The following is a 15,381-nucleotide window of genomic DNA, read 5'->3' as shown; positions in this document are numbered from 1 at the left end:
AGTGGACTGACTGCAGGGGGGTTGGACTCGATGACCTCTAGTGGTCCCTTCCAACCCAAAACATTCTATGATTCTATGATTCTATGGCACACTAAGTGGTTTTTTGATGGAAACAAGTTCTTGAATGCTACCTTTGTCCGTATTTCATATGAATGAGTGAACCATTTGCACTAAAAAACTTGATTTGGAAATCCAAATCTGTGAACATGGCTTAGAAGGAATTGTGCCTGACTAGGAAACAGGAAAGCACATAGGTATGAGAGCGCTGCAGGTTCTGAAGCTCTCTCCGCTCAGCATTTGGCTGTTGATCCTCATTTAAGGCATCTGATTTGACTAGGTACTACGTGTTTAATTCTGATTTTCTATACTTATGTATACACACACACACACACACACATATATAGATAGTGCCCAAATGGAGACTGAAGACTGCTTGGAGAGCTAGGTGCCTGAAATTGAATGCTTGGTGTTGCGTTAGTGCATTTGTCTTGAAAAAAGTTCAGCTTCTGTTCAGATGCTTTTAAATATTTAGCTCTTACTCAGGTGTACTTGGTGGATAAATGTACCATATTTTTATTTCCAAGCATGGTAAAAATGTCAGGTTCTTTTAGTATACTTGGAATGCTGTGTGTGTGATGGAAGATCCATTATTTTAGTAGTGTGAAACACACTGTCCAGATGATGCTGTTTGAGAAGCTCTATTAAAAAATGTCCTGATTTCACCTTGCCTTTTCCATGATTCATAGTTCATCAGGTTTTTCCTGGTTAAAACTTGGCAGTAACCTTTTCAATTATGACTTAAATCTTAATTCTAGCAACTGGTTCCTTTTTGTGTTTTCCTTAATTTTTTTTTCTCTCTAAAAAATCAATAGGCTTTTATCTTGTTTGAAGACACTTGCAATACAGTTTAACAATTCTAAATCTTAGGGTCTAATTTAGAGGCATATATTTGAAAATCTATTTGTTATCTGAATTACCTTTTGCCTTTTAAAATGATATATGAAGCTTAGCACTGGATGAAAGCTATACTGTGAGATTTATGTATGGGGTTTTTTTTTCCTGTTTTTTAACCTACATTTAAATTTTTGACCTACTTTTCTTTAAATGTAGATCACCAGATTACTTTTATACTCTTTTTACTGGTAGATCATTTTGGCTCTGATTCAGGGGTCTCTCAAGTGTGTACCCATCACTGCTTTTCAAATAAGTTTAGTGCTCTAGTTTTGAGCATTTCTGCTTGTATATTTCACTGTTCTCTCCATAGTCAATTTTGGTACTGTTTAATTCCAAGGCAGTGTCATGAATATGTTAAGTTAAACTTTTATGTAAATCATAGATGCACTGTAAGCTTTGCCCTGTGTTGTGGTTTAACCCCAGCTGGCAACCAAGCACCACGCAGCTGCTTGCTCAACCTTCCCCCAGTGGGATGGGGGAGAGAATTGGAAGGGCAAAAGTAAGATAACTTGTGGGTTGAGATAACAGTTCAATGTTTGAAATAAAATCATAATAAAAATTTGTAATGAAAAGGAAAACAAGAGAGAAACAAACCCAGGAAAAACAAGCAATGTGGTTGCTCGCTACTAGCTGACCAATGCCCATCCCATCCCTGAGCAGCAACTGCTGTCCCCCTGGCCAACTCCCCCCAGTTTCTATACTGAGCATGACGTCATATGGTCTGGAATAGCCCTTTGGCCAGTTGGGGTCAGCTGTCCTGGCTGTGCCCCCTCCCAGCTTCTTGTGCCCCTGGCAGAGCAGGGGAAGCTGAAAAAGCCCTGTACTGGTGTAAGCACTGCTTAGCAACAACTAAACCATCAGTGTGTTATCAACATTCTCATACTAAATCCAAAGCACAGCACTATGCCAGCTACTAGGAAGAAAATTATCCCAGCTGAAACCAGGACACCCTGTGAATGTTTAAGTGGTTCATTTTGCTCATCTGAATATTAATTTCAATGGGACTAGTCATAATAGTAAAATGTAATTTTGAGGTTTTGTTCACTATACTACTAATCTGTTGGGGATTAAAGCCTGAGTGATTTACAGAAGTGCATTCCTTTGATTTGTAGTGTAAATAAAACTGTGCTCCTGTTTAGATAAAATACACTGTTTCTAAGTGAAGATTTATTTTCTTCCTTGTAGGTGATAGCAGCTGCAAAAAGGGGATTCAAAGCAGTTGGTTATGAATTAAATCCCTGGCTAGTCTGGTACTCCAGATACCGTGCCTGGAGAGATGGGGTACATCAGAACACCAAATTTTATATTTCAGACTTATGGAAGGTAGGTGGTGACATATGTAAGAATGAATCTGGGATGTTTGAGAGATTTCCATAATTTGGAAATACTTTCTTAGAAGAACCAGAATGCTGACTGGCCTCAAGGTGCTGTATTTGGCTTTGAGAAAAGTACTCGAGCCTGTAGAAACTAGATGCAGCACAGTACGCTGCTCTCCTGGTTTTGTGCTTTGGTGAAGTGCTGTCCTGTTTCGGTACAGGCTCCTTGAGCATACTGTGTCGTGCTTGTGCCTGATGAATGGTGTCCTGTAATGCCAGGCTTCACTGAGAGCTGATTCTGTGGAGTCAGTAACAAGACGCTTATTCACATAATGTGCAAGATCACAGTCTCATCTGGCATTTCATTAGATGTGTTCTTTTCTAGCTGTGCAGTGCATTACCTGGTTTTGAGTGTTGCTGGAAGGTCATTTACATACATGTGACTGATCATACCCCTGTACTGGGCCCTGGTGAGGCTGCACCTCCAATACTGTGTTCAGTTTTGGGCCCCTCACTTCAGGAAAGATGTTGTGTTGCTGGAACATGTCTGGAGGAGAGCAACAAAGCTAGTGAGGGGTCTGGAGCACAAGTCTCATGAGGGGCAGCTGACGGAACTGGGGTTGTTTAGCCTGGAGAAGAGGAGGCTGAGGAGAGACCTTATTACCCTCTACAACTGCCTGAAAGGAGGCTGTAGCGAGGTGGGTGTTGGTCTCTTCTTCCAGGTAACAAGCGATAGGATGAGGGGAAATGGCCTCAAGTTGCGCCAGGGCAGGTTTAGGCTGGACATTAGGAAAAATTTTTTCACTGAAAGGGTTGTCAAGCATTGGAGTGGGCTGCCCAGGGAAGTGATCAAGACCCCATCCCTGGAGGTCTTTAAAAGATGGGCAGACAAGGTGCTTTGGAATATGGTTTAGTGGTGGGATGGCAGTGTTAGCTTAACGGTTGGACTTGATGATCTTAAAGGTCTTTTCCAAAATAAATAATTCTATGATTCTATGATTGAGATTTTTTCATAATTTTCAGTCATTTGAGTCACAATTGGTGCTTTAATGAGGTGTGCTTTTTTGGGTCATGTTTATGCAAAATAAATAATTCTATGATTCTATGATTGAGATTTTTTCATAATTTTCAGTCATTTGAGTCACAATTGGTGCTTTAATGAGGTGTGCTTTTTTGGGTCATGTTTATGTGGGCCTCTTCCTTGCTATTCCCATCAAAGTTGTGGGGGTTTTTTTTGTTTGTTGATGGTTTGTAGGGTTTTTTTTTGTTTTGTTTTGGTTTTTTTTAAGAATGCCATTTTGTAATGGGTAAAGCTGATACTGGTAATTTTGGGAAAAAGTGTGAATGTACTATTTTTACGTTTGTTCAAAGTGGAGCACAGGAAAACTTCATAGCACTGACTAGAAGAACCCAGGCATTAGAATGCATGGCGAGTTTTTTATAGTGAGCTAACATTTAACAAAAGTGGGGGCAAACTTAAAACATATGTCATTTTAACATATACAGGAGTTGTGGAAAAACTTAGCCATGAGTAAAAACGTGAAGGTGTTTTCTAAATTAATACTTTCTGTGCTACTAGAATTGGTGCCATATTCTTGGCCAGACAGTAGTAGTTTTTTGCTGTTCAGCAATGTAAAGTTGTCTTTATGTGGAAATGTGTGTGATGAAAAATTGATATGGGATCTCCTTTCTTACTTTTGGTCTAAATCCCTGTTGAAAGGAGTGCAGCTGGAGGGATTAGGGGAAAAGAATGGTGAGAACTTCTCCAAATATGAACTTCATTAAGACTTGTTCTCAAATTTTATTTTAGGTTTCTTTTTCCCATTATACGAATGTTGTTGTTTTTGGGGTACCTCAAATGGTAAGTTTACTCCTTTTGCATTGTTTAATTATTTTCATACCAAGGCAATCAATGTTATTACATTCACCTGCAAAATGAACCAACCTGCAGAATGTCAAAGGTAGTTAGTACTAGTATTTCCACATTTCATTGTTGCTTATTAGTGCGCATAAGACCTTATAAAACTTGTGACAGTATGCAGACCAGAGCCCTGAAAATATACTTGGTTTTTTAAGAAGTATTTTCTGTCCATTAGTTCAAAACCAAAATGAAAACGGGTGTGCTCAAGTTTGGGGGAAGTTGATAGATTGTTTCTTGAAAATTTCAGTTTTTCATACTAAAAGACCAAGGAGTTTTCAGGGAGAGGATGGAGTAGGAAATTGTCTAGGGCTGATTTTTGGGAACCTTGTTAGCGGAGAGTATTGAACTTTGCTTATGTTCTTCTCCAAAAACTGGATCACCTCAAATAGGCCAGCAGTTGCAATATTGAAATGATCCCTTGCCTATGTTAGATTGTGAGGGTTTAGGAAGGGAGACAAATACTTCAAATATAATTGCTAGAGTATAAGTCCACAAATTCTTTGCCTTTTAGGAAGGCTTTGTAGCCTGTGTTCATCATGCCCCTGGGGAAAATGTGTTCTTCAAAACTGGTGTCGAGATTAGGTTGCATAGTGACTGCTTTTGTAAGATATTCAATATATTCAGTCAGACTTTACATTCACTTTGGCTTTTGGCTTGATCTATTTTTCTTTTTCTCATTTTACTAGAAAAGACAAAAAAAACCTTAAATATTTAAATATTCTTGATATTTTGATTTATTATTAGAATCTTCTATATAGGTTGAATGCATATGGAGGAGTGCAACAGAAATATCCTATAAATGATTCTGTATTGCTTCTTCCTCTGCTAAGGCAGATGTGGGATGAAATGACTGAATGTGATTTATGTGATGCTATACCATACAACATACACTGGTAATATTTCTGTAGTAGTAACAGGAAGGTGCAACAAGAAGCATAATAAAGCTTCCCTATTCTGTGCTTTTGCTTTAACAGCATTAGAATTAAATACCTGCTTCAGATTCAGTTTGAAACTCATGATTTTTCCCCCCCCCCCCTTACTTTTGTGGGTGGCATATTAGTGACAACTATGATGTTACTTGTGCTACAGGTGTTACCAGGTTTGGATGTTATGTGCTCTCTAGCTTGAGTTCCCAGTGGGGGCAGTATGAATATTTGAATTTGCAGTCAGAAATTCTGCAGTTGCACTGAGTGCAGGTGAAAGAAAGATATTTCAGTAAACTAGAAATAAACGAATGCCCTGGGAAAATGTGAGTAAACCTAGCAGAAATATTGGCTTAATTTTAAACACAACAGTATAAAGTGGGATAAATTAGTAACAGCTATGATAGAAAGAGTAGCTGTGAGGCTCAGAATAACTTCAGTAAATACTAGGCTAAATTCTTCAAATAAAAATACTGTCATAAATGTAACAGATCCAAACATATGAACTACTGTGTTTCCTGAGCATTTGTTTGCTCATGATGCCCTTTAAATTTACTTCGGAAGCTGTGAATGCATAGCCTCCTGAATGACTAAATTGATTTTTTAGGAGCTTTGATGCATTTTCTCTTTTTTACTGAGGGCAATAGATCTCTCTAGCTTTTTTAATAATACTGGTCTGATTTGATGCTGTCACACAGTGCTCTTATTTCATATCCAAGGTTAGCTTACAGAACTTGGATTTATTGATCTTCAGGGGAGACTAAGACCTCTCTGTTCTTGCAAGCGCTTGGGGGGAAGGTGTGTTTATTTATAAGTCATTGCACAGAGACTTTTACTTGTTCAGGCTGGGATGACAGAATTCTTACCAGGTATTCATGTTCACAGCTGCTGTGTATTTTAACTGATTAAATACTGTACAAAAGGTTTACTAAACTATATCTATGTAGACATACCAAAAAACCCCAGCCCTGGCTTGATATGAAATACGGTATGATTATAACACCTGGTGTTACTGAGAGATTTAGCTTAAAAACCAGTTTGACTGTTTGGTTCAAGGATACAGTTCTTTTTGGCTGAACTATTAATGAAGTTTAATGAGTACTTACGAAAATTAGTAACATCTCACATCTATATAGTGGAGGCCCCATCCCTGGAAACATTCAAGGCCAGGTTGGACGGGGCTCTGAGCAACCTGATCTAGTTAGCGGTGTCCCTGCTCACTGCAGGGGGGTTGGGCTAGATGACCTCTAGGGGTCCCTTCCAACCCAAAACATTCTATGATTCTATGATTCTGTGATACTAGCTTAAATTAGAAAAAGTTAGGCTATGTCTGTGCCTGTAATTTCTGTAACAACTTAGTCCTTCCTTTTCTGGTGTCTCAGCTCAGTTTGGGATACCAAAGTAGGCTTTATGTTTCTAGTTTATTTAAGGTCCTGTAGCAAAAATGTTTAAAAGCATTTGCTGTATGGATGAAATCAGGGCATAGAATGCTTAAAAATACTCAGAGGTCATTCTTTGATATAGTAGATCTATGACTATAATTTTCCTAAAATATTCCATTGTAAGCTTAAATGTAGCTATAATAGGATGTTACATCAAAGGCATACCCTGCATGTATGTGATAGTGGAAGCTATCTGCAGCCTTTGGAAATATATTTTCCTCAGTCAGTCTTGTTTTCTAATAATGTTCTGTTGTGGTTGGTTTTAGGTTTTTTGTGAATTTTTAATATATTTTTGTTTTGTTTTTTGTGACTTACATTGAGCTTTATTTGTAATAATTACTGTCCTTTTAGCCTTTTACTATCTAAATGTTATGTCATGATATCAAAATAAATCGATTTTAACATGTGATAGAAGTAACCCGTGGAGCTTGCTGTTATAATTACTCCCCAAGACAGATACAGTATGTAAGAATAAAAGGAATTTTAAATGGATGTGCACTGATCTGCTTAAGCATAACATAAGGACAAAAATGGCTAAATCTATCAAGTTGCATTTTTTTTTTTCAGAACATAATCACTATCTGGGATGGGAATGAAATTTCTTTGAAGTCTAGCTGCGTTAATTCATTTCTCGCTTAATCCATAGCAGAATTTTCAAAGTACTTACTGGAGATAGAGTATCTGTCTGGGCAGGGCGTTGCTATGTTCTGGAAGAGTAGTGATATTTCCCTTGACTTTCATATCTGCTCAATTTTTGCAAATGGAGGAAAACTAGACTGTAGGTCTTCAAACAAGGAGAATTGCACAGTGGTATTTGACACAGTCCCCCACAACATCCTTCTCTAAATTGGAGACAGATGGATTTGATGGGTGGACTATGCGGTAGATAAGGAATTGCCTGGATGATTGCATCCAGAGAGTAGTAGTCAACGGATCAATGTTGAGATAGAGATAAGTCCAGAGGGACCTGAACAAACTCGAGATGTGGGCCTGTGTTTAACCTCATGAGGTTCAACAAGGCCAAGTGCAAGGTCCTGCACCTAGGTCGGAGCAGCCACTGGCATCAGTACAGGCTGGGGGGTGAAGGGATTTAGAGCAGCCCTGCGGAGAAGGACTTGGGGGTACTGGTAGATGAAGAGCTAGACATGAGCTGGCAATGTGCACTCGCAGCCCAGAAGGCCAACCGTACCCTGGGCTGTATCAAAAGCAGCATGGCCAGCAGGTCGAGAGAGGGGATTCTGCCTTTCTGCTCCGCTCTGGTGAGACCTCACCTGGAGTGCTGCGTCTAGCTCTGGGGTCCTGGCACAGACCCAATGGAGCAGGTCTGCAGGAGGCCACAAAAATGATCCAAGGGCTGGAGCACCTCTCCTATGAGGCAAGGCTGAGAGAGTTGGGCTTGTTCAGCCTGGAGAAGAGAAGGCTGCGGGGAGACCTGATTGCGGCCTTTCAGTACTTAAAAGGGAACCCATAAGAAAGATGGGGACAGACTTTTTAGTAAGGCCTGTAGTGACAGGACAAGGGGTAATGGTTTTAAACTGTAAGAGGGTAGATTTAGACTAGATATAAGGAAGAAATTTTTTACAATGAGGGTGGTGAAACACTGGAAGGGGTTGCCCAGAGAGGTGGTGGAGGCCCCATCCCTGGAAACATTCAAGGTCAGGTTGGACGGGACTCTGAGCAACTTGATCTCGCTGAAGATGCCCCTGCTTATTGCAGGGGGTTTGGACTAGATGACCTCTAATGGTCCATTCCAACCCAAACTGTCCTATCACTTTATATGCTGTTTCATACAGTAGTGCTTTAGGGACTTACATGCATATGTCAACAGGCTGGAGCCAGTAAAGCACAATTTCAGTAGTATTTAACATACCAGTACTTTACCATACAGTGACAGCAGAATGTTTGCTTTGGGTTGTTGGCTGTATGATATTTTGAGTGTCCCAGGATCTGTCTCAGGGTTACACTGGAAATTGAGAGGCGTTGGCCTTTGAGTATCATCGCATAGTAGTTCATGTGACTTGAGGTGTCATAAATAGCATAAATTCAGAGGGCTGCACTTTCATTCTGTTACAGAGAAGAATCCCACTGAATAGAATCATGAATTGGAACATGCAAAGTCTTAATTTGTGTTTGTTTTTTTTTTTTAATCTAAGGGTTTATCTATGGTTTTTGATTGAATTTTTAGAACTTAGAGTTACGATTTTCTTGATCTCACCAATCAGGGCACAATAACAACTTTCTAGTTTTAGATATTCTTTGTCAATACATGAAAGCCAAAACTTATATCATGAATACTTTCCTAAATTTTCTTCCGAAAATTCTGCAAACCTTGGACTTCTCTTGAACACTTGAATGAGATTCTAAAGAGAATGCCTCTGGTTTTTACTGCTTCTGAAAGCTTTTTATTGTTGCTCAACAGATGCCACAGTTGGAGAAGAAGCTGCAAAAAGAACTTGAATGTAATTCCAGAATCATTGCCTGTCGGTTTCCTTTTCCTTGCTGGATCCCAGATCATACAACTGGAGAGGGAATAGACACTGTGTGGGTCTATGATTTGAAACGTTCTAGAGGATGTGAAACAAAAAACTTGGGAATTACACCAAAGACAGAATCCTAAACATCTGATTTGGTTTTGTACTGAAAGTTTTGTCTTTGACTTCACCTGTTAAAGATAAGTTTAATGTGAATAGAGCCCCAGGATATGGAGATATATATGCACTAATATAACTGAAGTACACCAGTTATCTGAAAGCACACAAAGATTAGTGAAAGGTGTAGTTAAATGGCTTAATGTAGTTAGTAAAAATTATGAGAAAGTTTAATAGAAGCGGAAAACTTTAATATGGAAAATGGGATAAAACATGGTTCACTACTGTTAAGGGGAATATATGTGTAAGTTAAAATGCTCAAATTGGCGAATTTAATATGTGCATTCTTTCTGAACCGATGTAGCGTTTGTTATTGGTGTTGGAAGTGGTGTGCAAGTAGCTTCTCAAATGAGCCGTGGTTCCCAAATGTCTTAATTATGTATGCCAAGTAGGCATAATGCTGCATACGTCAAACTGATGCAGACTGAGTATGATGATAATACCAATGTTTTACACCTCAGCATTGAATGTGTACTTTTTAAAATTGAGTATGACGTAACAAGCAAATATAACAAGTTGCTTATTCATTAATAGACGTGCAGCCCTTGATTATGTTCATGTGTTTTTATTTAACTTGTTATGTGAAGACAAAACTGCAGAAATATGCTCTTACTCAATGCTTACTGGTATAAGCCTTTGCAAATGACCATGAATCTTCCTAACCTCTCTGATTTAGGAAGGGTTTCAAAAGTCACCCATTTGGCAGTGAAGTGGTCACCACTTCTGTGTGCTCAAGCCTTGAATAAGGTACGGGTGAGAGTTTCTTATCTGAATGTGTCATGAAGACAGTCTCCGATTCCAGAGCTAGCTGGTCTGGCTAGCTTGGTTAAATCTGATTAGATCTCATTTAATTTATAGTGAGATGGGAAGGAGGTTTTCAGTCAGGCTGCTTTTCCCCTCTGCTTTTCTGTGCCATCTGATGAGATCTCAAACTCATGGCATTGTTGCATGGCTTTTCCTTGGAAGTGAAGCAAGTTCTCCCTGTCCTTTTGCTGATACTGGTTTGCAGTGGGGTATTGTTGCTGCTGTGACATTTTCCTTTTCTAACGTCGTTGCAGCACTCTTCTATTTTATTTCTTTTGGTTCCCAGGTAAAGTTACACAACTGTAAACATGGAGACTGTATGTATCAAAGAACACTGATTTCTGGTAAGCAGTCTTCTACAGCCTTTCACTGCAGTGCAACATACTGCATCTTGTAAAACGACACTAAACTCTTTCTACTGTGATTATAAGTGTTATGATTATTACACAGTGACAGAACAGGGCTACAGTGGCTTATCTAAAATGTCTGAATTTGCTTTAATATCCCAAGGCCCTAAAACTGGAACCTCAGACAAAGGAAATCTGATGTTATTTCTATTGGAAAAAGACCATACAAAGGGGAAATTAGCTAATTAAGCTGAGTCCTTCCCCAAATGATTATAAAGGAGAAGAGGAGGCAGAAGATTTTGATCAGGTGTGTTGTGACTAATCTCTGTAGTGCTGTGCTTTGACGCAAGTTTCTACTGCCTACTTTCACCAAAGTTAGTTTGCAGGGAATGAAGTGGGTATTTACTTTTTCTGTAGTGTTTGGCTATATGTTTGTCTATTGCATTATCGTTTACCTGTTAAAAGGTAAAACTGAATTTCTCAATTCTGCCTGTGGTAAAGGCTTTGGGGTGTGTACTTAGTTACCACCTATCGCTCCAGAAATATTTGTTGGGGAGGGCGAGATAAAATGAATGATGTGATGGCCTGAGCTTTAGGAGCACTAAGTGCTGTCCTCAAGGCATGGAGAGATTTATGAATGCTTTTAAAGTAAAGCAGGGTGCTGTTTCTTGCCCTGGCCATTTACTTTTGGGGGCCTACACTGAGACAGTAGTCTGAAGGTTTGGAATTCCTTATTACATAAGAAAATGTGCTGTATTTCCTGTTTCCATGGCTGGTGTAAAATGGAAAGCAAATTCCTCTAATTTACGCAGGGGGACTGGGAAAGCATTTTCTGGTCGCGTTCTCAATTTTTCTATCGCTTTCTCTGTTCATTAGGTAGTTTACAAGATTAAATACTTAACTGTGACTTCAGTTATCACTATATGGATTATTATGTTGATACACTTCCAATTGCTAGGGTAATGTATTATGATTTTGTTGATATGCTACTTCTGAAAACCAGGAGAGCCTTAGAGAACTGGCTTAATCAAATTATCTTGTAGGTCTGAAGCCAAAAGAAGGCAACATTCAAGCTACACATGCTGTTCAATACCAAAGTAATTGAGATACACAGAAAAACCTGTAGTTTATCTTTGTTTATGTTGTTTAGTAGAATCACTTGCCTTTTGGGAGTTACTTGTTTTATTCCTTCCGTGTCCTGCCAGATCTTGGCAAAAAAGTTGCTGCATTGCTGAATGAGTAATGCTTTACTGAAATACTGTAGAATTTGATCTGTTTGAAAATAATACAGGTCAGAATTCTCCAGGAGTCAGACTTTCATATTATTTTTTTTTTTTGCATTGAAGCTCATTATGTCCCCAACAGGCTTTGTGATGCAAGATCAATTGTACCAATGCATTGTCTGAGTGCTACAATTCTAACTTTGTAGTTTTCTATTTTGCATAAATTGGCTTTCTAGGGAGAAGGAGAAGGGTATGGCTACAAGTGAGCTGTCGTATATGCAGGTTGCTCTGTATGCTGCACAGTCACTACAGCTACACAGCAATGTCAGCCAAGCTTGTCCAGATTTGTTTGTGAAATGTGCACATATTTTGTGAGCTTTAGGCATTTCTGTATTACTGAGTGTACTGAAGTTCTTGACTTATCCTCTGGCCTGATTATATGCTGCCACTTAATCTAATATTGCTCCGAGGAAGTTAATCCTCTGTCTCTGAGCTGCTGTTTATTTCTGACTCATGAGTTGTAGCCAGGTAAAAAGGTACAGAATCAAGTCTAAAATAAGGTACCACATTTCATAAGCCAGTTGAGTAAGGTCTGCGGGGAAAAAAGTTCCAAAGCCCAGGCTTTGGGAAAGTCTTTCACCTTTAATGAAGGACACAACTCAGGAGGTGACAGAGGTTTTCTGAATTCTGCATAAGTTTTTTTTTTTTTTAAGAAGGACTTGAGCTTTGCTTTTTTCACGCGTGTGTTCTTTAAAAATTTTTACCACTGTAGTACCATTCCAAGATCTACAGGGGAGGGGAAGTAAGCAGAGGTAGCATTTTGTTTACCTCTTCTTTTGAGCTATGGGAGGAAGGAAATCTTACAGCCCAAGTATGGCAGTTCGAGCTGTTTCAAAAGCAGTTTGACAGACTTGTGCATCAGCAGCGTATTTCTCATTGGATAGGAGCGTCCATTCTAAGAGTGGGCTGTGATGAGCACTCACTCAGAAGTGGGTTCATGGCTGATGCCGTTACACTTGAATGAGCACTAATTATTGATAGATTGACTCATACTTCTGTAGTTTTGCTTTGCATAATGGTTTACAAATACCGAGGCATTTATTCAAGAAAGCACATGGATCCTTCAAATTCATGGTTGAAAAGGGCACCCCAACATCAGATTTAATGCCAGTAAATTCTGCTTAGAGTGCCAAGTTTGTAGTTCTCTAGTTTTACAATGTAGCCCCAACTTGTTTTTCAGAAGTAACATATGTTTCTTCTGGAAGACTTCTGGAGTTCTTGATAAGACAATGGGGCATCTGTGTTTAACTTAAAAATGACTCTTGAGTGAGAACTGCAGAATTAATATTTTCAGTTTTTTTCTTTTTACGATAATCTTTCTATTCATCATTGTATGCTTCACTGAAGGAGACTTATACATGGATAGTTACCATTTTTTTTTCTTCATTCTTTTTCTGAATTCTTCTTACTTCAGTGTTTGCTTTTATTTTTTGTATTCTCTTTTTACAGTTTGACTGTTTGACTTAAATTCATCAGATCTTCTCACTTCCTGTAATATTTTTTTCTGTAAACTAGTTGCCTTTTTTCCAGCAACTTTGCAGGAAGGCTAAATATGTTAAGGAACGTCCTTTTTCTCTCTAACATTTCAACATGTATTTAACTAACCTCCTTGATTTATTTAGCGGTCTGTATGCTGACATAGCATGACTTTTGTTTCCAGTAAATGAAAGAAAAACACATCCGCTCATATGGTATTTAGACTGAAAAATAGCCTCAGTCTACAACAATTCTCACTATTTAGTAGTTTTAAGTACTTAATTTCACATTTTTATTATATTTTATCAGATGGAAAATGAATACAGGCCTTTTATCCGTTCAGTAGTTCTTTGGATATGGGTTGTTTGTTCAGGTGGGACTTTTGCTGATGTCTTTTTCATAGTATAATGTTGGGCTTTCTATTAGAGGCATTGGTTGAAATGTTGGACTGATGTTTTTCCTGCAAAGTGCTGTGTAGTCCTTGAAGAATCACTGTAATACAATCCAGTGAACTGCTAACATTGGTAAAAATTAACCTGCTTACCAGTAAATGTGCAGGGATATTTTTCAGCTTACTGTATATGTTGTGGTTTTTAAAAATAAAGTAGGCTTTTGAAGACCCATATACAGCTTGTGGCATAAAGTTTTGAGGTGAGCAGAGGTCTTTTGCAAGGTCAGAAGCAGTAAATTAATGGCTTTCAACCTGAGCTTTGTGAGTACTTTCTGAGCAATCCACAAAAAGTAATTTAAAAAGCAGATGTACTATCAGTGGGTTTATATTTGCTGCCTGTGGTTGTGTCCTTCCATTGGAATATTTTAATGTCTCTGAAATGATCATTTGAGAATCCCTGAACTAAAAATAAAGGTTTATGTAAAACATTTGCTAAAAGGAAATGAGTTTATCAAAGTGAGGATTTTTTTTCTTCTTTCTGTTCTTGCTTGCATGGACTGTTGAGCCTTGAAGCTCTGCAGTATACAAATGTTTGAGCCTCTGTCTTTTATGATAGGCTTGTAACTTCACGTTTCCCTATGTGAGAGTAGCCACATGGCTTTGCATATTCCCATTGTGTTCTAATAATTCTAGATTTTTATGTAATCTATGATAGATCTGGTTAAAGGGTTTAATTGCTTTTTTTTTAGGAATTGCTTAAACATGAAATCTACATTTTCAAAACACCTGAAGCCTGTCTAAAAAGCTGATGGGACCCCATGAAACTCCTTAATGCTGTAATGTCTGCAGCTGTCCATGCCCGAACTCTGGTTCAGATGAGCAGAAATGAGCCTAGCTCTTGCATAAGTTCTCTTGATGCTTGATTGAAAATGGAAGTGTGTGAGGAGAGGACACAAAATGAATGATTAAAAGCAGTGTAAGTTCTGGGAGAGAAAAATGTGAGTGGTGTGGTATATAGCCAAAATCTAAGGGGCCTTCTCTGTCACTGTCACTCTAGCCCAGAAGGCTTGATGCTCTTTTCTTTTTCTTCCCCCTAAGATTGTGTAGCTGCTCTTGGATGTATACTACTTTTTCTGTCTTTCTCATTGTTTTTTCAAGCTTTTCAAAGTGTACACAAATCAAAATAATTTATATGTCTAAATATTCCATTCTCTTACTTGTCTACAGGGATCCTCAACATCTGTGTTCATGTATATTTTATTGCTGCTTTTTTTTTCTGCATGCATAGAAGCCGAATTTATACTCTGACTTACCTTTATGCTCAATGCATAAATAAGCCTTGTCAATGTGATCAATACCAATTAAGTTTATTTGCAAACACAGAGCTCACACTGAAGCAAAGGATTTTGAGCAGGAACAGGACAAGTAATAGTCATGATGTGAAAATACTAATGTTATCTAGTGATAGGGATGGTCAAGTCTCTTGCCTTTGAGGTACTTTTAATTTCAGTTGTCAGTGTGATATAGCGCTGTTGTTTGGTATTTTAAAGGAAATTTATTTTCTAACACTGTCATCAGAGGCTGCCTTCTGCTTTCATCTAAATTTTTAAGTATTATTGTTCTGATAAAGAGTATGTTGGTGGGAGAATATGATTGACTGAGCTAATACAACTAGTGAGCATCTTGAAGTGTTTTTTCTATAGTACTTTTGGTTAATTTCTTTACCCTTTCCTCTTCTACCCCCCAAAATACCTTTAGAATGACAACATTACAGATTTAAAAGGGAAACTACACTTATCACCATTAGAAATTAAAGATTAGGAAGCAGCTTCTAACATGAAAAAAGTTGCCAGCTTCAGCAACTGGGTCTTACTTA

At 38.4% G+C, this 15,381-nt stretch overlaps 1 protein-coding gene across 3 annotated transcripts in view; it reads left to right on the top strand.

The window, feature by feature from the left end:
- ATPSCKMT (ATP synthase c subunit lysine N-methyltransferase) overlaps nucleotides 1-14,292 on the top strand; it is a 16,049-nt gene extending 1,757 nt beyond the window's left edge. Inside the window, exons 3-6 of one of the 3 annotated variants that reach the window (XR_004841985.1) lie at nucleotides 2,140-2,277; nucleotides 4,081-4,131; nucleotides 8,976-10,662; nucleotides 14,255-14,292. Coding sequence is in view for 1 of the 3 variants with exons in the window: in XM_009638755.2 (XP_009637050.1) it covers nucleotides 2,140-2,277; nucleotides 4,081-4,131; nucleotides 8,976-9,173 (387 nt within the window). In the remaining 2 variants the exon portion in view is untranslated. The other 2 variants (XR_004841986.1, XM_009638755.2) reach the window with 2 other exon arrangements.
- Nucleotides 14,293-15,381: the final 1,089 nt, after the last annotated feature.

The sequence above is a fragment of the Egretta garzetta genome, unplaced genomic scaffold (assembly GCF_000687185.1).
Source record: "Egretta garzetta isolate BGI_Z169 unplaced genomic scaffold, ASM68718v1 scaffold264, whole genome shotgun sequence".
In the NCBI taxonomy this organism is placed as follows: Eukaryota; Metazoa; Chordata; class Aves; order Pelecaniformes; family Ardeidae; genus Egretta; species Egretta garzetta.
This window is presented reverse-complemented; position numbering and strand designations above follow the sequence as displayed.